The following is a 27,150-nucleotide window of genomic DNA, read 5'->3' as shown; positions in this document are numbered from 1 at the left end:
AATCAGACTCCCAGACTTCAGACTATACTACAAAGCTACAGTAATCAAGACAATATGGTACTGGCACAAAAACAGAAACATAGATCAATGGAACAAGATAGAAAGCCCAGAGATTAACCCACGCACCTATGGTCAACTAATCTATGACAAAGGAGGCAAAGATATACAATGGAGAAAAGACAGTCTCTTCAATAAGTGGTGCTGGGAAAACTGGACAGCTACATGTAAAAGAATGAAATTAGAATACTCCCTAACACCATACACAAAAATAAACTCAAAATGGATTAGAGACCTAAATATAAGACTGGACACTATAAAACTCTTAGAGGAAAACATAGGAAGAACACTCTTTGACATAAATCACAGCAAGATCTTTTTTGATCCACCTCCTAGAGTAATGGAAATAAAAACAAAAATAAACAAGTGGGACCTAATGAAACTTCAAAGCTTTTGCACAGCAAAGGAAACCATAAACAAGACAAAAAGACAACCCTCAGAATGGGAGAAAATATTTGCAAATGAATCAACGGACAAAGGATTAATCTCCAAAATATATAAACAGCTCATTAAGCTCAATATCAAAGAAACAAACACCCCAATCCAAAAATGGGCAGAAGACCTAAATAGACATTTCTCCAAAGAAGACATACAGACGGCCACGAAGCACATGAAAAGATGCTCAACATCGCTAATTATTAGAGAAATGCAAATCAAAACTACAATGAGGTATCACCTCACTCCTGTTAGAATGGGCATCATCAGAAAATCTACAAACAACAAATGCTGGGGAGGGTGTGGAGAAAAGGGAACCCTCTTGCACTGTTGGTGGGAATGTAAATTGATACAGCCACTATGGAGAACAATATGGAGGTTCCTTAAAAAACTAAAAATAGAATTACCATATGACCCAGCAATCCCACTACTGGGCATATACCCAGAGAAAACCGAAATTCAAAAAGACACATGCACCCGAATGTTCATTGCAGCACTATTTACAATAGCCAGGTCATGGAAGCAACCTAAATGCCCATCAACAGACGAATGGCTAAAGAAGATGTGGTACATATATACAATGGAATATTACTCAGCCATAAAAAGGAACGAAATTGAGTCATTTGTTGAGACGTGGATGGATCTAGAGACTGTCATACAGAGTGAAGTAAGTCAGAAAGAGAAAAACAAATATCGTATATTAATGCATGTATGTGGAACCTAGAAAAATGGTACAGATGAGCCAGTTTGCAGGGCAGAAGTTGAGACACAGATGTGGAGAATGGACATATGGACACCAAGGGGGGAAAACTGCGGTGAGGTGGGGATGGTGGTGTGCTGAATTGGGCGATTGGGATTGACATGTATACACTGATGTGTATAAAATTGATGCCTAATAAGAACCTGCAGTATAAAAAAACAAACAAAACAACTAATACTAAACTTTCATTGGGTTATTTGTATGGAAATATGTTAATATAAATATTTCAGACATTACATGAAATTTCTAAAAATCTTATATTTGTATTTGTATGGAAATATGTATGGAAATATGTTAATATAAATGTTTCAGACATTACATGAAATTTCTAAAAATCTTATATTTGTATTTGTATGGAAATATGTATGGAAATATGTTAATATAAATGTTTCAGACATTGCATGAAATTTCTAAAAATCTTATATGTTCTGGTATAATGTTATAAGTAATAATCCTAGTTATTACTTTAAAATGTATATCTCAGAAATAACTAATTTTCTTGTCAACTGCATTATTATGAACTTTCATCAAATCTTTAACCGTGGTCATTTTTAAGTCTTTTGTCATTTACAGACAGTTCTGGGTGTACTCTGATGATTTTGCAAATATGTTCCTATAAAAGGGTTTCATCTTCAAGAAATTCATGGAAAAGACTCTGACAAGTACAGGTTTCTGGTAACTGACTGTACTGCTGAACTGAATGAATAAGCATTTTCAGAACTCTAATGAAAAACTGATGAACTCTTAAAAGTGTTAACAAAAGATCAAGATGAAAAAAAAAAAAAAAAAAAGACACATGCACCCCAATGTTCATTGCAGCACTATTTACAATAGCCAGGTCATGGAAGCAACCTAAATGCCCATCAACAGATGAATGGATAAAGAAGATGTGGTACATATATACAACGGAATATTACTCAGCCATAAAAAGGAACGAAATTGGGTCATTTGTAGAGACATGGATGGATCTAGAGACTGTCATACAGAGTGAAGTAAGTCAGAAAGAGAAAAACAAATATTGTATATTAACGCATATATGTGGAATCTAGAAAAATGGTACAGATGAACTGGTTTGCAAGGCAGAAATAGAGACGCAGATGTACAGAACAAATATATGGACACCAAGAGGGGAAAGCAGGGGGTGGGGGTGATGGTGATGGGATGAATTGGGAAATTGGGATTGACATAATATGGAGAAATTGGGATTGACACTAATATGGATAAAATAGATAACTAATAAGAACCTGCTGTATAAAAAAAAAGTAAATAAAAATGAAACAGGATAAAAAAGTCTTTAATGGTGATATTGTTAAAGATTGTAATCAGTCAACAAAATTAATGAGTGCCTCCTGCAAGTCACTGTGACAAGTGCTGTCAGAGATGAGGCTGAGACCTAAGCCCTGCCCCAAAGGGTTAACCATCTGGTTGAGGGGATGATAAAAGGAAAGGATCTTGAGGGGCGTGAGGAGAGCTTATATATTGGAGGATGCATAAAAGCCCTGCTGACTCCCATGCTTTCCTGGGGTAAACCCAGAGCCAAGCTGGAGTTCGCTGTATCACGGCTCATGAAAGCTATTGGTGCATCTCTTCCCAACTTGGAATCAACCATGAAGAGTATTTATACCATGAAAATTGGGCAAAAGCCACAAATCAGGGCTTCCTCGCCCCCCTCCTGGAGGGTCAGTTTACCAGCACACCAGGAACTCCTAGGGCCTGATAAAGAAGTTCAAGGTGGTTTCCAAGGTGTAGTCTGGGAGGCTGCAATTTACCAGGGAAGCTTGGCATAGAGTGGCGATGGCTGAAAGAGGGGCCCTTGGGCCTCACTGCTGGGCTGAGGGAAAGTGGCCTGTGTTACAGACTGCCCAGGTGGGCAGGGCGCAGAGGTGCTAAGAGGACCAGGGAGCAGAAAAGGCTGAGGGCCTGGACAACTAGGAGGATGAGTGCTTGGACCTTGTGTCTGGAAGCCATGGCGGGACCATGACAACAGCAGCAGATGGCAGACCAACTGGAGCCAGTGAGGCCACTGGGGTGAAAGACGGCAAGAGTACCAAAAATATGAGAGGTAAGGCACCCTCGCCCCAACTCTAGATCTCACCTAGGAAAAGGAGGGTAGTGGAAGTATGAGGGGGAGGTGGGGACCTTGCATTTACTGCGTTTTAATCTTGAACTGATCATGTTTAAAACCAGAAGTGACTAACCTACCTTAAGAGGCAAAGTTTAAGTTTTCCTGTCCTTGGTGAAAAATGTGAGCTTGGGAGCCAAGATAGCTTCCGTTTTACAAGAATAAAGATTATCTTTGAACATCTGAGTCTTGTTGACTTATTACTAAAAATTTCAGACCTGTGACATCATTTGCCTTTGTAAAATGAGATGCCATATCACAATTTCAAGTAGTAAGAATTTAAGGTTTTCTTTATTAAAAGAAATGAGAGGGTTCAACAATGCCTATTATTGCTAACTTTAGGAAAAACTTAATTCACTAACTTTTTTCTAAATTAATTTTTTTTTCTTTCTCTTCTTTGTAAAATTCCATAAAATAATGATCTTTAGAAAGGACCATAGGTGTTATCTAACCAACAGCCTCATCTAATAATGGAGGAGCCAAACCTCAGAAGGGGCCTCTGGCCCAAGGCTACTCTATTAATTAACAGATAAGCCTCTGTCTCAGGACTTCTCATTTCAATTCTACTGCTTCTGTGTTATCTGAGAGAGTGTGTTTGCGGATATGTACCTACATTAAGTGAATCTGAAATTCCAGCCAGAGAGCACTGATTGCTATGTGAGCTTTTCAAAAAACTTTTGAGTGACTAAAAGTTTTTTTCCATTTCAGTCTGAAGTTTCTACTAATGTAAAGAAGTAAGATTTAATTATAGCCCAGAGCGCCCCTACTATAGAGTCCCCACACAAGCTTCAGAGTGAGTCTCCCTCTCTTTTTTAATCTGGTGCTATATTTAGTTTTTGGTTTCACATAACATTTTAAATGATTAAAGTAGTTGACATTCACTGGGAAAACTCAAATAATGCAGACAAGCATAAGGCAGAAAGTCAAACCATCCTGACCCCATCTCCTGAAACCCACTCCCCAGACAATCACTCTTTACAGTTTGGTAAATATAAAGCAACTTTTCTTCCTGCAGTGCTAGCGATTCTATTACAAAATGCCACACTAAGCTTTGGGGTGGAGGGAGGGAGGGAGACAGCCCTCTAATAGCTTCTTCAGTTCTAACTATGACAAAAGAATAAGTTAGGGATGTGAAAATCACCCAGAAACAAAATCCTTAGGCTGACATATGCTGTAAAGGGATCCTTCCGTCCCTGCCCACCAGTTATATCTTAGCCTCTCAGGGTGGATGTCCCTTAAGACACGATTTCCAAGTGGTTCTGGAGGCATCATCAGGTTCTGCAAGAGTTAGTGCAAAATTTCACCTAAAAAAACCCTGTTAATAAAAATATCCAGATGTATTATATTCCATATTTTAATTCACTGTTAACTTGTCATGTTAACTCCCTCTTGGCTTGGGCACACCTCAGAAAGAAGTTTCTTTCATTCCTAAGCACATATATAGGATTTGAACTTGGGCCATTAATGAGGAAAATTGTACCTTTGTGGTCTTTTTAAAAATGCAGGCCTATCATCAGAAAAATCTACAAACAATAAATGCTGGAGAGGGTGTGGAGAAAAGGGAACCCTCTTGCACTGTTGGTGGGAATGTAAATTGATACAGCCACTATGGAGAACAGTATGGAGGTTCCTTAAAAAACTAAAAATAGAACTACCATACGACCCAGCAATCCCACTACTGGGCATATACCCTGAGAAAACCATAATTCAAAAAGAGTCATGTACCACAATGTTCATTGCAGCTCTATTTACAATAGCCAGGACATGGAAACAACCTAAGTGTCCATCAACAGATGAATGGATAAAGAAGATGTGGCACATATTTACAATGGGATAATACTCAGCCATAAAAAGAAACGAAATTGAGTTATTTGTAGTGAGGTGGATGGACCTAGAGTCTGTCATACAGAGTGAAGTAAGTCAGAAAGAGAAAAACAAATACTGTATGCTAACACACATATATGGAATTAAAAAAAAAAAAAAAGTTCTGAAGAACCTAGGGGCAGGACAGGAATAAAGACACAGACCTACTAGAGGATGGACTTGAGGATACAGGGAGGGGGAAGGGTAAGCTGGGACAAAGTGAGAGAGTGGCATGGACATATATACACTACCAAACGTAAAATAGATAGCTAATGGGAAGCAGCCGCATAGCACAGGGAGATCAGCTCGGTGCTTTGTGACCACCTAGAGGGGTGGGACAGGGAGGGTGGGAGGGAGGGAGACGCAAGAGGGAAGAGATATGGGGACATATGTATATGTATATGTATAACTAATTCACTTTGTTATAAAGCAGAAACTAACACACCATTGTAAAGCAATTATACTCCAATAAAGATGTTAAAGAAAAAAAGAAAAAGAAATCCAAGCTCCACTGCTCACTAACTGTTTGAATGTAGGCAATCTCCCCCCCGACCAAAAAAAAAATGCAGGACTATTCACAGGGAACTATATTCAATATCTTGTAATAACCTATAATGGAAAAGAATCTGAAAAAGAACATATATATATACACACATATATAACTGAATCACTTTGCTGTATACCTGAAACTAACACGTTGTAAATTAACTACACTTCAATATTAAAAAAAAAGGTTAATAAAAAAACCCTGCTAGTTCATAAAAACACACATACATGGATAACATTGTAGCATTTTTTTGTAGTGACAAAAAGCTGGAAACAAAGCCCGTGGCTGAATAATTTATGGCATAACACCACCATTATTATTATTCAGCCACTAAAAAGACTGAATTAAATCTAAACCAATTGACTTAAGATTTTTATGAGGTACTGTTGAATGAGAAGAGAAAGATGCAGAAAAGTGTACATAATATGATCTCACTTTTGTAAAGCCAAAAAAAAAAAAAAAGGCAACCCCCACCCCCCCAAAAAAAGCAGCCCTATTTATATCCATGTAAGTAACATGGTACAAGCAGGAACAATATTATTTATGAGTGTGAAGCAGAGTATTTAAAAATTTGGAACTTTAGGCTGATAGTGTACACTGAGAGCCTGGGTTCTGAAGTTGGGCAAGCTTGGGTTTGAATAGCTTTCTATTTGGCCTTCAGCAGGTCACTTAACCTCTCTGAGCCTCAGTTTTCTCATCTGTAAAATGGGGATGACGTTATTAAAGACATTCATGTTCTTAAAAGTCCTTTGATTGTTTCTGTCACTGGGAACTTCTCTTTGGCTATCTTTCTAAAATTATCTAATAATTTTTAGTATCTAATATCTTTCTAATAATCCTTTTTTGGACCCCAGCCTCCTGTCCCATCTCATCAAGTCTTTCTTTTCTTTTCTTTTTTTATCATATACTTTTTTTTTTTAAAAGAGTATTAGTCATTTTATTTTTATTTATTTATTTATTTATGGTTGTGCTGGGTCTTCGTTTCTCTGCGAGGGCTTTCTCTAGTTGTGGCAAGCGGAGGGCCACTCTTCATCGCGGTGCGCGGGCCTCTCACTATCACGGCCTCTCTTGCTGGGAAGCACAGGCTCCAGACGCGCAGGCTCAGTAATTGTGGCTCACGGGCCCAGTTGCTCCGCGGCATGTGGGATCTTCCCAGACCAGGGCTCGAACCCGTGTCCCCTGCATTGGCAGGCAGATTCTCAACCACTGCGCCACCAGGGAAGCCCCTTTCTTCCTTTTCTTTTAGGCAGCCCCAACCCGTGTAAGTCTTGTTCATTTCTTATGAAGAGCAGCTCGGCTCCGTGCCTCACCACACAGCCACAGTACTTTCCCTTATACCTAAGATTTCACTAGGACGCTTCATTAAACAGGGTTCCTGTCCAGCACTGCCAGCAGTACAGAGTGCCTGGCAGAAGCTCTTAACTTTCCTTGAACCTGATCACTTTCTTGGGCAGGCGCTCTCCTCACCAGCATCTGCGAGCAGGAGGGAATAGTGTGGGGATTTATCATCTTCTGATATAAATGCTGACGTCTCCCCTAGGAGACAGAACTGCCTGGTAGGTTGCTTTTATATGGAGTGATGTTAAAAGCTTGAACTTTTATAAATTTATCCTAATAAAATGTTGCTCTTATATAAAAGTCTCATATCGGAGTTCACTAGAAATATAGGGTTCTGTCGATAAAAAGCACTGACAACCACTAACTTGGGGCTTTTCTATTTTCTCCCTGCTAGTCAGATCCGAGATAGTTTCTTTTGTTTTCTTTAACTTTCCTTTTGAACAACTTGATGTCTTCTCTCTCTTTAGTATTTATTTTATTAACCTTGTTGTTTTCTCTCATATCCTGAAACCAGCAGAATGTTCACATCCTGATATCTGAGGCATGTGGCACCTCAGTTTCTCTCAGTCATAGCAGACTCTTAATTTCTCTTCCCTAGAACAAATGCTTTCATGGACTGCATCTGCTGATTTTATAATTATCACTAACAACTAACTGTTTTGGATGCATGGAGAAATAATTTTCCTAAAGTCAACTGATCATAATTTTAACTGGGTGATATCAGAGGTATACACTATTTACTTAACTAAAACAACAACTGAGATTCTAGATATTTTCCCCTCCAGATGAACAGAACCTTATCAACTGCTGTGGAAGGATATATTACTATTTTAATTATTAATATAAAACATATAAAAAGAAACTCCTTAAATCTAGTACTATTTCCTCCAGGTCAACAGGAAAAACAACTTTGTATAATGATAATGGTTAAGTTCTCAAGAAAAAAATTAATATAGCATTATAACAACCTATATGATCTTTAGTATGTAGTAGCAATCAGAGTATTAATTGCAAAACTGCATATCTTGAAGAGCAGTCAAAAAATGCAAATTTGCCTCTTCAGAAATAAACCTACAGGAAAAAATAAACTTTCTTCAAAACTTCACAAATGAAAAAGAACAATGACAAGAATGTAAGCTCCACAGGGCAGGGATTTTTGTTGGTTCTGTGCTCTGTTACCTTCCCCGTGCCTAGAACAGAGCCTGGCACATAGTAGGTGCTCAATAAATGCATGGTGAAAGAATATTTTAACAATGACGTTTGATTAGAAATTTAAGATATTATGGGACTTACCTGCTGGTGCAGGGGTTAGGAATCCGCCTGCCAATGCAGGGGACATGGGTTCGAGTCCTGGTCCAGGAAGATCCCACATGCCACGGAGCAGCTAAGCCCGTGCACCACAACTACTGAGCCTGCGCTCTACAGCCCGCGAGCCACAACTACTGAGCCCGCATGCCACAATTACCGAGCCCACATGCCACAACTACTGAAGCCCGCGCGCCTAGAGCACGTTCTCCGCAACAAGAGAAGCCACCGCAATGAAGAGTAGCCCCCGCTCGCCGCAACTAGAGAAAGCCCACGTGCAGCAATGAAGACCCAATGCAGTCAAAAATAAATTAATTAATTAACTAATTTTTTTAAAAAAAGAAATTTAAGATATTAGAAGTGCCCCTGATAGACAATAGGTCAAATGGAAACAAAAAAGCTAGATAATACTGTGCATCTTAAATTGATCCTGAAACAAAATGAATAAACCTAATTTTTCTTCTCAGTTTACAATTGGTTATTATTGGTTTAAAACATAGCCCAAGGGCTTCCCTGGTGGCACAGTGGTTGAGAATCCGCCTGCCAACGCAGGGGACATGGGTTCAATCCCTGGTCCAGCAAGATCCCACATGCCGCGGAGCAACTAAGCCTGTGCACCACAACTACTGAGCCTGTACTCTAGAGCCCGTGAGCCACAACTACTGAGCCCATGTGCCGCAACTACTGAAGCCCGTGCTCCACAACGAGAGAAGCCACCTCAATGAGAGGCCTGCGCACCGCAACGAAGAGTAGCCCCCGCTCGCCGCAACTAAAGAAAGCCCACGTGCAGCAACGAAGACCCAACACAGCCAAAAGTAAATAAATTAAAAAAAGGAAAAACATAGTCCAAGACTTTAGTTGAAAACACCAAGTATTTGGATACATTTTAATATATAAAATGTCATAATATACTTATCAAGTACTGTACCAGTCTACAGACCATAGCTTTCTCATCCCTGCTCATGATCCTTAATGTCTATTATTTTCTAATGTTCTTTTAGTTGCAAGTAACAGAAAACAAACTCCAGGAAACTTAAGCAGAAAAGAGACGAGTGGAGATTTATTAGAAGGATTCTGGGGTGGCAGATGGGCTTGAAGAACAACCAGTTCAGGGGATCTCAGGGGATTAGAAGGAAAGTCTTAGCCATCAGGACTCTGACTCTTTCTGAATGTGTTTCATTCTCTCAAATTTTTTCTATGAGGTTGGAATCAAGGTTGCCAGCATCAGCAGGACTCCTCCTATCTTCCTCTCCTGAGAAGAAGTTTGTTTTCCTAGATCCAATTAGAAAGATCCCAGGGAGGGATGCCAATTAGTTCAGCTTGGGTGACATTCCCATCTCTTGGGCCAATCCCTGTGACCAGGGAGGAAGGGTGGGTCATAGGAGGATTTGGCAGCTCCCCTTTAGAACACATTAGCAGTATGGAGAGGGTAGAGCAGTTCCCCAAAAGAGTGGTGGGCATTCTCAGGTGATGACGAATGTCATTCATAATGAAAATTAAGGCTCTTGTTTGAAGTCTTCAGAGACAGACCGCCTTCTGCGCGTTGGCCCTACAAGGCTTTCACTTTCAAATCTGGGTTCACAATAGTCTGTTACTTAAGGTTTCTTGTTGTCCAGGGACTAGTTAGCTGAATTATTAAGTTATTCAGCCAAGATCTGCATTATTAAAATGAGATAACAATAGTTTCATTTGAATTAAAAAGGCACACATAATATTAGTATCTTTCTTTAAGAGATCAAAACACTTTCATCACAATTTAATTAAGGTTAGCCTGAGGGACCAGTGAATAAAATTTCCTCCACTTTACGCACTGGCAACTTAAAGCAAGATGTCTTATCTACGATCTCAGTTGGTAAGGAACTGGATTGGCTTCTAGACTAGCATGTTCTACATTAAAGACCAGTATCTCAACAAATAAGTGCAGCCCACAGACCAGTGTTTGGCATTTGCCTTTACTTTATAAAAATACACAACTTAAATACATATGACACTCTCTATACAAGACATAAACAGCTGTTAGATTTAACATTTTCCGTTAGTTCAACAGAAAGCAAGTATGTAAATTACTTCGTAAGAGCAAAGGGTTTCTTTAGAGACTGTGCATTCCCAGCCCAAGGGCAGACCACCCCGCAGGCCATCGATGCAGGAAGCTCACCCAAACTGTCCAACTTTCCAGCGAGTCATTTCACCAACATGGCCTTTATTGCACGGCTTCCTATTGCACTGCTTGTCAGACATAATCTAACTTACCCACACCACAAGTTTAAGCTTTCGTCTTCTCTAGAAATGCTTAATGGAAAAACCAACGTATAAACAGTATTAACTGTCTCTTACAATTGTGCTAAGTACCAATCATGAGAAATATGAACCCCTCTTCACTTTGCAAAACTTGCAATGGAAGGTGGTTAGCTGTATTTCGCGGCTAAATTCCTCTGCAAAAGTTTTACAAAAACGTTGGCAGACTCAGAGTGAGCTATATGGAGTGTGGTGGAGAGAGAGTGACATCCCAGGGCCCACTGAAATTGCTTATAGGACAGGCACTGTTCCTGTCAAAGGCAATGTGCGCACGGCCCTACCCTTTCGAACTTGAGACCGAAATACCTCCCTCCCCCTCGAGATTCTGTCATTGTTCTATGAGGAACAGCTACCTCATTACTGATTCAGAGCTTACAGGGCTGCCCACTTACTGTGGCTTTCTTTCAGAAATTTAGCTGCCTTATCTATGGCTCATTTAGCGAACAGTGAATTAGGTACTAATTTATCAGTATAAAGAAATATTTACCAGTTGAGAATTCAATGCGAAAAAAAAAACATACTAGAGTGAGTTTCCTGAGGTAAATGTGAGCCTTAAAGAAGAGAGTGCAATCTACAGAGTTACAGCAATTTATCTTGGGTAGCACCACAATACCCCCAAGTCTGGACTTTACCGAGCACAAATTTATGTGAAGAAATAAAATGATAATGCTGAAGTAAAAGAAATGTTGACAGTTGAGAATATCAATTCAAAAGGAGGCAGGAAAGAGGAACAGAGGAACAAAAGGAGGGTATATTTTAAAGTTCTTAGGTAGGTTGGACAATTAATTTCAAAAGCCTCCAGGTATTTCTAACAAGTTTTAAAAGTGTTAATTCTTGGTGACTCAAATGCAGAAGAAATGGCTTTTCTTGAATAATAGCTGTTCGAACTTTTTATTCTTTTTTTGAAAAACATGACTTTCTATAAAAATTTTTTTAGCCATTGAAATTATTCTCCTAGTTATTACTCTCACTGATGTATTGTGCAATCCTAACTGACTAAAGAATTTTAATAAGGTTGAACTACAAAGTACATATTTGCACCAAGAATTTAAATTAATGCACAGAGGTCTGTAAAATTTTGTATGAAGTTACTTTTCATTGCCGATCAGGCTTCATTACTTCTTGATATTCTACTCAAGGATTATGGAAATCAGAAAAATTCTAGGATCCTGAAGCTTAACTTTCTTTTACATAAATGAAGTAGTACATGGCCATCCTTAACATTAATAATCAAGGTGCTGGGAACTGAGCCTCAAGACCTACGAATCAAGATCAGGCTAAATTTCAACAAGTCACTCATTATATAAGGATATGAATGGAAGCACTAAAGATCTCTCTCTGCTATAACTGCTCATCTGCACCATGTAGTTGAATAAGGTGACCAATCTAGTGTTTAATAACAACAATGAAAACTGGCACCAGTTTTTACCCAGGGCCACATACTCAGTGACCTGTCATGTCAATTTGGGCTGATACCACCATGCACAGTCCCTCATAAATATGACCCTCCTAATTCCTGCTGTAAGAACAGATCTATGTTTAATTACTTTAGGCATGATGAAGGCCTTAAGCAAAATTTAGGCCCCGAAGAACTTTGGGCTAGAGTTCTACAGGCCCAGAGCTAGTTAGAATTAAAAGGCCAGAGGAAAATCCCACAAGAAATCATACTCTATCTCAATTTATAGGAAAAAAAAAAAAAGCATTTTCAATATCACCGAGATGAAAATTCATACTAGAAAACAATGCTCTGGTTTCCTGACAACCAGCTCAATGCAGCTCACGGGCAGCCGCACAAAGCAAAGCTGCTCTGGAGAAGGGAAGAGTCCAGAAGACTGCAGTGGGCTTGAATTAAACGAAAGTGGTTTTTCTTCTCCGGTGGTAAGGTGAATGCTCCTTGGCGACCAATATGGGATAGCTATTTAAAATGCACAGACAGTAATGTTTTACATACTTTAAAGCCCCAATTAGTGCAGCCTGGTCACAGCTAAAAATCTGAGTAACATGAGAGTGATGGTGTAACGAGCCACACAGTGACACTGGTTCTGTAAGCTCTGGAAGAAAGGCTGGTCCTCACACTTGATCTTCATCCATCCCTTGGATACTGAGGAAGATACTACGGCAAGAGAATGTATTTCTCTATGTGAAATTGATTTTCATAATCTGTAGCTTAAAAATATTACTAATCAGAAATTTGTAACCCAAGCAAAAGTAACAGAGATTCTTCCCACACAGGCCCTAAGATCTCTCTGTCCACCACCCAAAGGATCCATAACTTGTCTCTGGTCAACCAGGCCCAGGTGAAGGCTGCACAGGAGGATGGAGGAGTCAAGAACCGGAAGGCAGGGATTCAAGAAGAGAGAAATGGTGGCAGATGTGCACAGGAAGAGAAGAGGGAAGAAAGAGGGAACTAACACTGATGAGGAAGTGAAGAGGAGGCCCGGCACCCCGGCCTTTCCCACCTGCTGTGATGCAGAAAGTGATGCAGAAACAAAGAAGGCATAAGCCTCATATGGAGGCTCTCCTAGGGCATCAAACATGCCCGAGCCAGGCCGGCCGTGCCCTCTGGGCACGTGTGCTCAATCTAGTGTGACCTGCAGGCACTACTGTCTTGGAGTCTGACTCCTGATTCCTAGGCGATGATGCTCCCTGCAGCTACCAGCACCCACTTCCACGGCCAGGGAGAGGCGTCAGATTCAGGGGCAGGACTAGCAGCAGCCGGTGTACCAGAACTTGCGGCCGCCATCACTGTCTTTGCTCTCTTAGGACTGGCTGGTCTCTCCCCCTGTGGCTGGAGACGGGGAACAGAGTGAACCTCACAAAAGGGCTGCTCAGTTCAGAATTGTATCACCTCGTTTCACTTCCAAAGGGCTGCCAAGAGTTCATTAACTATAGATTGATGCTTAAAATACTACCTAAGAAACTCACTGTAAAAGGGGCAACTTGCTTGTGAGGTCATCACACTTTCAGGGATTCTGCTATGTCTGCTTCCATCTGTGTTTTCTTCTCTGATGATGAATTTTTTTAAAAAGAAAAAGTGAAAGGATCCTCCTATCCTCCTTCCAGAAACCTCATGGACTTTCCTGAGCAAAGTGCCTAAGGGATGGTACACTGACAGAGCTAACAAACTCATGAGAAAAAAATCTTACATCATTCAGAAGTAGGAAATGAATGGTCGTGTATAAGTGGCGCTTGGTTCTCTTCACTTCATCTCTCTGCAAAATGTCTATGGCATGGTAACAGGCACCCGACTTACTGATTTACAAATGACAGCACATGAGTGAAAAGAGCTGTAAGATTTTGTGGAGGAAAAACCCATGTTGGCTATTTTACCTCTAGGGAAAGTCTGTTTGGACTTGAGGCCCACACTTGTCTTTTTTTCTACTTTCTATTTGATGTTTTTCAGAAGGGCTGTTCGGGCGTTCACAACGGCTTTGAAGGCATCTTCACTACCAGGTGCTACACACTTGTCAGGGTGAAGCAGCACAGCAAGTTTCCGATATGCTTTATTGACTTCATCTCTACGAGAAAAAGCAAAGCTCTATGTCAGTATCGAGGTCAGCCCCCACCCTCCACCGACTGCATTTTAGCTGTTTGGATATCATAATATCTCTTACAGTAAGCATATCCCAAATAAATGTTACCCTTTCTCAAAGATGGGACTAAAGGACTAGGAAACAAACAATGCACAAATAATATCTAACATTCGAGTAGAAAAATATACAATGCAAAGTGAGTATACAAACAAACATGATCAGATGAAAACAGTACTCGGCACTTCATAGGCACTGGGCATTTGCCGACGGAAGCAATGAGGACAGGGGCCATCAGGGCAGGCCCCCTGGAGGAGGGTTCTGGAAGAAGGTTGGGTTCAGGGATTGACACAGTGGTGGGGAATACAGAGCAGCAGGGAGAGAACCGGCAGAGGCCAGGAAGGGAGCCGGAGCCCGCATGCAGTTCCAGGAGGAAACTGCACTGGGAAGTAACACGAAACAAAGTTGGCCAGGGAGCACGGGTCAGTAAGTGAAGGGCCTTGAAGGCAAAACAACAAAAAAGTTGGATTTTTAACAGTAGGTGTTTCATGACAAAATGGTGCTGGGAAAGCTGTTTTTGGAAGTTAGGAGACAAGCAGGAGGTTGTTACAATAACCCAAGCATGAATACAAGGGTTTAGATTAAGGTGTTTGTGGAAGCCAACAAGGGAAGGCAAAAGAGATAATAGAAACAAAGCCCTGGCAGAAGCAGATGATGAGCTGGGTATAGGGGTGGAGAAGACATGAGAAAAAGGGCTGAAATGAGTTCCAGGGTCATGGGGAATCTAAGGCCTCAGGGAAGATGGTGGCACCACTGACCAAGAAAGAGCCACTGGAAAGGGGTATCTGAGAGTTACAGTGAGCTCCCTGAGACCAAAGAAGAAACAAGAGAGAATTTAACATTATCTAGAGAGGAAAGGAGCAGTACGATGAGTGTTTCACCAAAGACCAGGGAGCCCCAGGAGAGACCTCTAAGGAGCAGGGACTGCTGGGGTGGGGGCTGGAGACCACCTGGCCCTGCAATTCTCCCCGCTCTTCACATCCTCAGGTGTCAGGCCTCTGAGAGGCTTTCAAGCACCCAGCCGCTCCCCTGGTCAGAGTCCGGCTCTGTCTCTACCAGATGGTTTTATTTCCCACTCCCCTTTTGAATTCCTTTTGTAATTCAAGGTTCTTGTTAACTTATAAGCCTGGATTTGGTGCTTCCCCAAATCTCCTTTATTCTTTATCAGAAGGACTTCTAGTCTGGCTCTCCAAATCTGGGAGATGGTGTTTGATATCTTGGATGTGATATCTGATCATGTTTGTTTGTACACTCACTTTGCAGTGTATATTTTTCTACTGGAATGTTACATATTATTTGTGCATATGTGATATCTTACGTGTCAGCTTGGGGAGACTGAGGTCATAGGGCTATGTTAACAGCTGTCCATGTCGCAGGCATACGTTCTAAGGCTTTTTCTGCTTTCTGATCTTAGAGGAGTCCTTCTGAATTTTCTTGTTTTACCTTGCATGTAGCTTTTCTACATAGATAATTTCGATATTAGCTAATAAGAATCACATTCTCCCTAAAAGACTCTCTGTCCTTGAGGCAGAAACAGCATCCTCTCTCTTTCCCATGAGTGAGTCTTGGGTTGGGCCCCTCTAGCCACTCTGCTTCCCGAGGAAACAAGTCCATATGGCGTCAGTGGTTAGGCCTGGTACCTTTCAAGAATTCTGGATAGCAGGAGAAACTTTCAAGGAAAATTTTAGAGAAACAAGACTGAGTCAGGTGTGTAAAAAATATATTAATTCTACTGAAGATTTTTCTTAAAGTTCAAGAATAGTAAACATAGCACTGAACAAACATTAAAACTCTCTATAACTTAAAAAAAATGTTTTTAGGGAATTCCCTGGTGGTCTAGTGGTTAAGACTCCATGCTTCCATTGCAGGGGGCACGGGTTCGATCCCTGGTCGGGGAACTAAGATCCCGCATGCCGCACGGCACAGCCAAAAAATAAAATAAAGGTGTATTTAAAAGATAAAATAAAATAAATGTTTTTAGGTTTTGCCCAAACGTGCTCATGCCATACAAATTAGTTTGATAGACCCAGAGGAACAAAGGTAAGATAAGAACATGTTATATTGGTTAAGGATATGGAAATTATGGAGGTCCTGTAAATTTTGGGAGGTTCCAGTTAACCACAATAATAAGTAAGAAACCAAAAGTTTCTTTTTCCCTAATGATTATTGTTCTAAGTTAATTAGTAAGTAATAGTTTCTTAGTTATAGAGTCAATATCCCTTGGAGATGAAATGGAAGAATTTAGGATGTGACTATGGAAGTCTAAAAGGACATTTAAAAGCCACCAATTAATTTTGTGCCATGAGGTCATCTGAATTCCTTCAGGTGTTTAACAGCTCCTCAGTAATGCCTGGCAAGTCCAGGGAGACCAATAACTGTCTCCCTTTTCCCCTCCCCTCTTTCTTTCTGGACTCAAAGATATGCTATGAGACCAAAATGGAGGAGATGCTTAATGCTGTTGACGCTGACAAGGCGATTTCAAGAGCTACTTTTTCTTTTGCGGGAATCAAGGTGAAAAAGTAGAAAGGGGAGGAAAGCTATGGTGCAAAATAAAAAGGTCTGAGAACTCTAATAATACGTATAGTAACAGTATTATTATAGCATTACAAGTTATATAACAATTGAAAGTTGTTAAGAGAGTAGATTCCAAGAGTTCTAATCACAAGGAAAAAACATTTTTTTTGGTATCTATATGAGATGGCAGATGTTAATTAAACTTACTGTGGTCATCATTTCACAATATATGTAAGTCAAATCATTATGCTGTACACCTTAAACTTATACAGTATTGTATATCAATTATATTTCAATAAAACTGGGGGGAAAAGTTATATAATCATGCTGGATAATGATTTATTCTTTCACAAAGAGTAGTGATTGTATTTCCTTTTCTCCCAAATAATTATTTTGGATAAAATAAAATAATTTAATATAAACACACACAGACGAGGAACTAGCAGGATTTCTGACAGAGATAGAAAGGGACAGAGACAGGCAGACGCACAGTGCTCAGGGTCAAGAACCAATTCTACCACTAACTCCTGGGGTCCTTGACTGTGTTTTTAGTCTCACTGAGTCCCAGTTTTCCCACCTATGAAATGAAATGTTTGGACAGGTTGATGGCTAACACTCTTTCCTTCTCTAAAATTCTATGATTTAAGAATTTTTTTTTTTTGAGGTTACATTAGCTTCAAGGCTCTTAGTCAACAAAAGCAGAGCATATAATTTCAGAAGGTACTTATATAATACACAAACTACATAGTTCCCACATTAGGTAATTGTGCCCTCTGTTTTCTCCCTTTGGTGTTCACTTAATTCAGTGAAGGAGCATTATTAAGTAATCCAAGATATTTCCACACATCTTCATATTTCTAGCCAATTACAAGAAGATATCGCACTATAATTCTGATGATTGAGTCTTTTTCTATAACAGAAGGCAGCACTAATATCTGAGAGCACTGCTTACCTTGAGGCCCCAGGTTTGACTCCCAACATGTCCCAACTATCTTTACTATTTCGAATTCTGCGAATGGTGTCTGCTTGTTCTTTGGTGAAACTAGCACTGCTATTTGTGATAGGACGTTTCCCGCCGTTTTCACATAAATCAACTATGGATACATAAAAGGTCTGCAAAAAGAAAACACATCCCAGAGGAGAACTGATTTTGAGAAAATAGGAATTCCTTCTAACCATCAACTTAAAGAATTTTAATGTATTCCAAAAACTTAAAATTCACAATAAAGCAAATGTACTTTGGAAGATTTTTTTCTTTCATACTATACATACTATACATACATATATGTGTGTATATATATATATATTTAAGCACACAATAAGGATAAGGAATAAAATTTCAATGGCTTATAATCCTACTCTCAGATAACCACACTTGAAATTAAAAACTAGTACATGGGGGGCTTCCCTGGTGGCGCAGTGGTTGAGAATCTGCCTGCTAATGCAGGGAACACGGGTTCGAGCCCTGGTCTGGGAAGATCCCACATGCCGCGGAGCAACTGGGCCCGTGAGCCACAATTACTGAGCCTGCGCGTCTGGAGCCTGTGCTCCACAAGAGAGGCCGCGATAGTGAAGAGGCCCGCGCACCGCAATGAAGAGTGGCCCACCCTCGTCACAACTAGAGGAAGCCCTCACACAGAAACGAAGACCCAACACAGCCAAAAATAAAATATAAAAATAAATAAATAAATAAATAAAAGATTACTATTAAAAAAAAAAAAAAAAAAACTAGTACGTGAATATTGTTAGAAAAATTCAAATAGTAGGAAAAAGTGTAAAATGAAAACTGTCTCCCTACCCCTCAAGTTCCTCTCCTTGAGGTAACCATTGTTAATATATTATTTCAGTATCCTTCCAGAATAATTTTCTATCAGTACCCAGTCCATACACACATCCAAACCCTATGCATTTACATAAAAGAGAGCAGATTAAACACACTGCTTAGCACCTTGCATTTTTTTTTCACATAATAATAAATCTTGGAACCTTTCTCTAGCTGCATATAGACACTTCCTTCCTTCTTTTGCTTAGTTTTTTTTTTTACATCTTTATTGGAGTATAATTGCTGTACAATGTTGTGTTAGTCTCTGCTGTATAACAAAGTGAATCAGCTCTATGTATACATATATCCCCATATCCCCTCCCTCTTGCGTCTCCTTCCCACTCTCCCTGTCCCACCCCTCTAGGTGGTCACAAAGCACCGAGCTGATCTCCCTGTGCTTTGCGGCTGCTTCCCACTAGCTATCTATTTTACATTTGGTAGTGTATTTATGTCAATGCCACTCTCTCACCTCGTCCCAGCTTACCCTCCCCTCCTCAATTCCTCCTTTTAAATGACTGTTCAGTATTCTACTGTGTGACTATACCATAATTTATTTAACCAACTCCCTATTCTTGGAAAGGTCAATTGTTTCTAGGTTTTTTCACAAACAGTGCTTTAGTGAATATTTTTTTATGTGTATATATCTCTGCACACTTGTGGGAATACTGCTTTTGGATAAATTCCTAAAAGAATAACTACTGAATAAAAGTGTACGTGCATTTTACTTTTCAATTTTGACAACTTTCATACAAAAAGGCTATACCAGTTTATACTCCCATCACTGTGTATGGGAGTGCTTATTTCCCCACACCCTTGTCAACATTGGGCATTATCATACATCTTCACTTTTGCCAAGCTGATGTGTATCTCACAGTTTTTATTTCATTTCTTTAATTATAAATGAAATTGAGTATCTTTTCATCTGCTTATCGGTCTTTTCTTGTTCTGTAAACTGTTGATATTCTTTTCCTATTTTTATAATGTTTTTCAAAGTGAAAACTATTTTTTGATCCTGCTCATATTTCATGCTCTATGCACTATTATTGTTGTTGAATAACTTCACTCAAAAGACTAATTTAATACACTATGGCTGCTTTTAAATTGACTTATCTCCTCATCCCTCCATTTCTTTTTTAATCTCTTCCTCTTTTTTTTCCAGATATTTCTATAGTGCCTATTATCATCTAAAAATTTTATCCTTTTCTTTGACTCCTCTTTTTTATCTCCAGTATTAGCTAATCAATTTGGCAACCTAAACAAGAAGCCTTGACATGTGAAAAGGGGTGTCAAAGGAAAAGCCGTTAGATACCAAGACAAGAGAAGTGTTAACTTAGTTTTAGTCTATCTTAATACTGCTCTGTGTTAACAGTGTAAGATAAAACCAAGTTCCTTCCTGACATAAAGTGTCTATTAAATATATAGGAAACAAAGAAAGTATTGATTAAATTGAACCAGCAGGAAAGCACTACTTCTAAGTACTTACAGAATAGTTTATTACACTCTGTTACCCTTTTTTTTTTTTAAAGACTATCCATTAGTTCTACCCAAGATTAATCTAAAAAAATAAAAGCAACCTAAAAGGGATCACAGTTCCCAAATGTTTGCTTGTGCTACGTATCAATAAGATTTTCTTCTAGTCTGTAAGTTAACCTAAAATATAAACACTCACAGATTTCTGAGGGCACAAGCATTTACCCATAACACATAATGTTATAGAAGGCTAGCTGTGGTGATATAGAGAATGCTAGAACTGAAGTCAAAAGTCTGTTCAAATTCCTTGTCTGAGTGCCAGCCATGCTGGAGTAATGGGTACTGGACTGAACCTCCTGCCATAAACTACTATAAAAGTGAACAAATATATGAGGTAACTCTTTTCAGGTAGTGGACAACAGCAAGTGCAAGACTGCTCCTTGGTCCTCTACCTGGAGTCCATTTCCTGACCCTGTCACAGAAAGCCAGAGTCTGAGCAGACACAAAGTCCCACTGAGCCAAGGAGGCAGAGGTGAGAGCTTGAGGATGCTGAAGTGGCTAGAATCTGTGGAGTACGGCCTTGGATAGGAGGGAGTTGTGCAGAGTTGGGCCCCAGAAGTCAATGTGAAGGTTCCGTACTAGTTTGTAGCTGAGGGCTAGGCTATAAATACATAGGATGAGATCACCTGAGGCTTATCAGATAATAGCTACTAAGAGGTTGAGAACAGAACTGACTAGTGGTGCGAGTGGAAGAGCCATCCTGGGGACACCAGAATTTGGCCTTGCCAGAGGAGACAGACTGCCTTAACATCTCATTAATACCCCTAGCATCTAGCTGAGACAGCACAGAAAGGCTTTGTCTTAGGAGTTAGATTCATCCTAACAAAACCTAAAACCAAGAACTGACAAGATCTGCAAGGGGGACAGAATTTGCAGGCTGAGTCCTGCCAAATTAGAAGGGCTTGGGAAACACTTTGGGCTTCCTTCAGATCTTTGCTATTAAAGCAAAAAGTCAAGCTTACACAAGTTCAGTGTAATCTGCCAATAACTGAACTGCCTGCTGAAACAAGAACCAACATTCTTCTGAGGAAAATAAATCTAGAGTCTCTATAATGTATTGTCTACAATGTCTGGTGTTAAATCAAAAATCACTACTCATACAAAGAAACAAAAATGTGATCCATAGTCAAGAAAAAAGCAGTCCATAGAAACTGAACCCAATACGGTTCAGATATTGGACAAAGACTGTAAAGATGCTATTATAACTATTTCAAAGAGATAAAGAAAAATATGTTCAAAATGAGTAAACAGAGAATCTCAGCAAAGAACTGGAACTACACAAAAGAACCAAATGCAAATTCTACAACTGAAAAGTAGTGAATTGAAAACTTCACTTGGTAGATTTAACAGCAGATTGAAATTAGATCAATAGAGACTATGTAATCTGAAAAACAGAGGAAAATGGAAGAAAAATAAACAGTCTCAAGGATTATGGGAAAAAATAAAATGGTCTAATATATACATAATTGGAGTCCCAGAAGGAAAAGAGAGTGAGAATAGGGCCAAAAAAAAATTGGAAGAAATTGAAAGGTCTGGCTGCCAGTGCACAGCTGCGTCCCTGCACCCCTGCCCCTTGAGTTCCCCACAGCCGCCTAGCGTGCTCCGGCCCAGGCGAGTGGGGGCCGTGGGGATAGGCTTCTGAGCCCTCACCGGGCTGCCCTCGGAGGGACGGCGGGGGACCTCCCCGGGAAGCGAGCGGAGCGGGCTGTGCAGAGCACGAGGCCAAAGGAACGTGTCTCCTGGAAAGGGCTTGTGGGCCGCCCTGCCAATCCCTGTGAGACGGATGGAGCGGTGACATTATGCTGTCACTACTACTTGGTGCTGCGGGCAGTCTCCTGAGGATGCTTTGTGCCTAAGGCCCCCCATCGTTCTCATTGTGCTGAAGAGGAAACATTTATTCGAGAATATTTACCTAACTTAGAAAAAAATTTAACTTGGCACTATGGGGATACAAGGATTACTGCAATTTATCAAAGAAGCTTCTGAACCTGTCCACATGAGGAAGTATAAAGGGCAGGTAGTAGCTGTGGATACATACTGCTGGCTTCACAAAGGAGCTGTTGCTTGTGCTGAAAAACTAGCCAAAGGTGAACCTACCGATAAGTATGTAGGATTTTGTATGAAATTTGTAAATATGTTACTATCTCATGGGATCAAGCCTATCCTGGTATTTGATGGATGTACTTTACCTTCTAAAAAGGAAGTGGAGAAGTCTAGAAGAGAAAGAAGACAAGTCAATCTTCTTAGGGAAAGCAGCTTCTTCGTGAGGGGAAGGTTTCAGAAGTCAGAGAATGTTTCACCCGTTCTATCAATATCACACACGCTATGGCCCACAACGTAATTAAGGCTGCTCGGTCTCAGGGAGTAGGTTGTCTTGTGGCTCCATATGAAGCAGATGCACAGTTAGCCTATCTTAACAAGGCTGGTATTGTACAAACTGTAATTACAGAAGACTCTGACCGCCTCGCTTTTGGCTGTAAAAAGGTTATTTTTAAAATGGGGGCTTCCCTGGTGGCGCAGTGGTTGAGAGTCTGCCTGCCGATGCAGGGGACACGGGTTCGAGCCCTGGTCTGGGAGGGTCCCATGTGCCGCGGAGCAACTGGGCCCGTGAGCCACAATTACTGAGCCTGCGCGTCTGGAGCCTGTGCTCCGCAACAGGAGAGGCCACGATAGTGAGAGGCCCGTGCACCGCAATGAAGAGTGGCCCCCACTTGCTGCAACTGGAGAGAGCCCTCGCACAGAAACGAGGACCCAACACAGCCATAAATGAATGAATAAATAAATGAATGAATAAATAAATAAAATTAAAACAAAACAAAACTTTAAAAAAAAAAAAAAAAGGATCACTTTGGAAATGGACTAGAAGTTGATCAGGCTCGGCTAGGAATGTGCAAACAGCTTGGGGTTGTGTTCACAAAAGAGAAGTTCCGTTATATGTGCATTCTTTCAGGCTGTGACTATCTCTCATCGCTGCGTGGGATTGGATTAGCCAAAGCCTGCAAAGTACTGAGACTAGCCAACAATCCAGATATTTTAAAGGTTATCAAGAAAATTGAACATTATCTCAAGATGAATATAACAGTACCAGAAGATTACATCAAAGGATTTATTCGGGCCAATAATACCTTCCTCTATCAGCTAGTTTTTGATCCCATCAAAAGGAAACTCATCCCCTTGAATGCCTATGAAGATGACACTGATCCTGAAACACTAAGCTATGCTGGGCGATATGTTGATGATTCTATAGCTCTTCAAATAGCACTTGGAAATAAAGATATAAATACTTTCGAACAGACTGATGACTACAATCCAGACACTGCCGTGCCTGCGCAATCAAGAAGTCATAGTTGGACTGACAAAACATGTCAAAATCATCTAATATTAATAGCATTTGGCATAAGAACTATTGCCCTAGACTTGAGCTGGACATTGTTTCAGATGCTACAAAGGTGAAGGAAAATCCAAGTACTGTGGGCATTGAACTAGTGATTAGTACTAAAGGGTTAAATCTTCCAAGGAAGTCATCCATTGCAAAAAGACCAAGAAGTGAAGAGCTATCAGAAGATGATCTATTGGGTCAGTATTCTACTTCCTTTACAAAGAAGATCAAGAAAAATAGTTGTGAAGGTAATAAATTATTGAACTCTTCTGAACGGTTTATGCCTGACCTGGTAGATGGAACTTCTATTAAAAAAAGCTTAAGCACACCACTTAGGACAATAAACAAATTTGCAACATTTTTACAGAGAAAAAATGAAGAAAGTGGTGCAGTTGTGGTTCCAGGAACCAGAAGCAGGTGTTTTTCCAATTCTCTGGATTCTGCTGACTGTATATCAAAGAAAGCAAGCAGCCAGTCTCTAGATGAAACTGCTGTCACAGATAAAGAAACCAATGTAAATGAATCAGATTGTCTAGATGGCAAGAAGTTGTTAGATATCAGTGTAGCACATAATTCAAGTGAGCATATTCCAGATGATGTGACTGTGATTGCTGAAGAGTCTCAGTCTTTTAAGACCAGCAGATTCACGAGGACCATCTCACCACCCACCTTGGGTACACTAAGAAGTTGTTTCAGTTGGTCTGGAAGTCTTGGAGATTTTTCAAGAACACCAAGCCCCTCTCCAAGCGCAGCATTGCAGCAGTTCCTTAGAAAGAGTGATCCTCCCATCTCTCTGCCTGAGAATAATGAGCCATCTGATGCATCTCAGTTAAAGAGTGATGAGTCAAGTGATGAATCTCATCCCTTACATGAAGTGGATTGGTCTTCACAGTCTCAGGAAAGCATGGACTTATCACCACACAATTTAAATGCATCAAAACTTTCTCAGCCTTCTAGTGAGGATTTAGATTCAGAGGTTCCTGGGCTGTATAAATCTAGTTCTGTGGACAATCTTTCTACAACCAAGATCAAACCTTCAGTACCTGCCAGAGTCAGTGGGCTGAGCAAGAAGCCATCAAGTATCCATAAGAGAAATCATCATAATGCCGAGAACAGGCCAGGATTGCAGATAAAAATCAATGAACTCTGGAAAAATTTTGTGTTTAAAATAGATTCTGAGAAGCTTCCTTCTTGTAAGAAGCCAGATCCCCTGTCTCCAGTCAAAGATAACATCCAACTAACTCCAGAAGAAGAGGATATATTTAACAATTCTGACTGTATGCGTGTTCAGAGAGCAATATTCCAATAAACACAGGCAGCTGGGAGGCTATTGCCTGCAAGAGAATCTCCATCAATTTCATGTCCTGTTTGAGAATGAAGCAGTTATCAGTATGAAAGATTTGTTCTTAGATCTATGCTATTTATTTTTAAATAGAGTACATTTTGTATATTAACTATGTAACTGTTTTTGTTCAGCTTTTTATATTTTCATAAGAAGCTAACTAGAGAAATTTGGTTTTGACACGTTTTCGAAGTTTTAATGTTAATTGAGCAAGTCCCTTGGAACTTACAAAAATCTACTATAAAGATTTCTGTAATGTTGTCAAGTACAAGGATGGTAAATGGAAAACCACAATTCTGTGGTCATTTTATACTAGAGGAAATTACTGTGTTTCGTCGAGCTATGGTTTTTTCACCTGCCTTTCCTATCTGTCTTTCGGGGTTGAATTGGAAATACAGTTGTTGGGATGGGAGGGGTAGTTGGAAGGGTTAAAAATCATTGCATAAATGGGGCAGTGCTCTGTTTTCCCTGAAGAGTTTGGCTGGGTTACAGATTGACAGTAAAAGAAAATTGGTTTCAGCATCATATGAAAGGAACTACTTCTTATATCATTAATATTCTTAAACTTCAAAATAGCCTGTTTCTCCTATATGTCTTTTTTGAAGTGTGGGCTAAAAATTCCTTAACGTATATTTAAAACTAGTGTCCTAGGTGCAATGTAAAATACTAAATCTGCAGGGTCTATGATGTGTACATACTCTGCAAAGGAATAGATTCTTGGAAAGAAAACCAGCCATGCAAGTGAAGATCTGAAGTAAGGAAGTGAAGTAAGTGACAATCTGACAGGAAGTAAAGGAATTGTAAAAGTGGCTGAGATATAGAGGATAAAGGAAAGGGATCCAGAGCATTTTAATTTTTAAATGAGACTTAGTTGAGGAGGTCAGAGTGGAACAAAAAACATAACATGGTAAGAAGCAGCGTAAAAATGTTAAAAGGAGACAAAAATTTAAAAAAAAAATCTGGAAAAGACCAAATACAAAGAACAAAAGCAAATTTGAACTTTCTGTGAATGTTTCCTGTTATAGAACAAATTAAGAAAGGGAAGATGGCAGCAGTGCTGTAATTTGTCAATCTCCGAACCGCCGCATAGCAGCAACTGGATAGCAAAGTCAAAATACTAATGAACAACATTACAACAAATTTAGGTGGCATCATATACTTAAATCCTGACATATAAGTGGGTGAAGACAAGCTACCAAAAGCCACAAGACTACAAAGTGGTACTGGCATCTATTTGCGACAAGTAGAGGATGGCAATAGGGCATCTAATGGACCTGAGAACGGAACTTAATATAGAATGATTATTGAAACACATAGCAGGCCAAGTTGCAAACAGCCATTTGAAACTGGGAGAGGCTTTGAGCATTCCAGTGGTGAGTGAGTGCAGGAGACCTGCAGTAATGTCTGAAGGAATGAAGCAACGTAGTCCATATGAACTCTTGAAATGATTTGCCGTATCTGTCAAGGCTCCACAGAAGAGACGCTGCTGGCTGTAAAACCAAAACTGAGCAGGAGGGTGACAACAGACACAAAGGAAGATAAGGTTAGATACAGTGGAGGGAGGAACGGTTGACCAAGAACTCTCGGCAGAATACTGTTTTTGATTTTGAACACTGAAAACAAAAACAAAAAAACCAACAACAACAAAACAGCTGAGGTTTGAGAAGCTCCCATGACCCATGCCTCCTCAAAGTTAAAGAAAATTATTTTTACTTAAGAAGAAACCACAGAAAAGTTTTTAGATCAATCCCTTACAAAATCGATTTAAAAGAGTCAAGAGCAGAATAACATTTTTTACAAATAATGAAAATCTACCAGAAAGGTCCCCAGAGCAGATCAAAACCAGTCTATTTCAAAATGTGCTAGAAGTTATTAAGAAAATAGTGTAGGATACGAAGGAAATTTAGAATTGGAAAAACTCAGAAGAAAAAAAAAAAAGATAAGCTCAGGAAAAGATTAGAAAAAAATTTTGGAAATTAAGCCTAAACTAGAAGGAACACAAGCAAATAAACATACAGATAGATGATGCCTTAAAAGAAATAGGTAAAAATCAAAAAAAAAAATGGAAAAAAACACTTTAAAAGATTAGGAAGTGACAGATGTTGAAGATGAGGCAGAAGGTCCAATATACAGATAATAGGAGTCTCTGAAGAAAAAAACTCCTATTTTCAGAAAACTTTGTTAATTTTTAAAAGATTTGAAACAATATTTTTTAAATGCACTATTATACCCAAGATTATTGATCCAAAAC

The 27,150-nt window shown here is 39.8% G+C and overlaps 2 protein-coding genes across 7 annotated transcripts in view; one reads left to right on the top strand and one right to left on the bottom strand.

The window, feature by feature from the left end:
- Positions 1-6,662: 6,662 nt before the first annotated feature.
- DNAJC27 (DnaJ heat shock protein family (Hsp40) member C27) overlaps positions 6,663-27,150 on the bottom strand; it is a 54,011-nt gene continuing 33,523 nt past the window's right edge. For 2 of the 6 annotated variants that reach the window (XM_082357438.1, XM_082357439.1), the window contains 2 exons: positions 17,779-17,939; positions 10,364-14,240 (listed from right to left, as the gene is read on the bottom strand). In XM_082357438.1, coding sequence (XP_082213564.1) covers positions 14,108-14,240; positions 17,779-17,939 — 294 coding nt within the window. In that variant the 3' untranslated portion in view covers positions 10,364-14,107. Of the gene's footprint in view, positions 10,083-10,363; positions 14,241-17,778; positions 17,940-27,150 lie in introns of those variants that run through there. The other 4 variants (XR_014234948.1, XR_014234949.1, XM_082357441.1 and 1 more) reach the window with 4 other exon arrangements.
- On the top strand, positions 17,949-26,842 carry LOC309612119 (exonuclease 1-like). The gene is given in 4 exon segments (XM_082357446.1): positions 17,949-22,421; positions 22,424-22,677; positions 23,020-23,542; positions 23,545-26,842. Coding segments are annotated over 4 exon segments (2,400 nt in total). The 5' UTR covers positions 17,949-22,120; the 3' UTR covers positions 24,867-26,842.

Source organism: Balaenoptera borealis (genome assembly GCF_965194805.1).
Source record: "Balaenoptera borealis genome assembly, chromosome: 15".
NCBI lineage: Eukaryota > Metazoa > Chordata > Mammalia > Artiodactyla > Balaenopteridae > Balaenoptera > Balaenoptera borealis.
The sequence above is the reverse complement of the archived record's forward strand: the minus strand, read 5'-3'. Positions and strand labels throughout refer to the sequence as shown.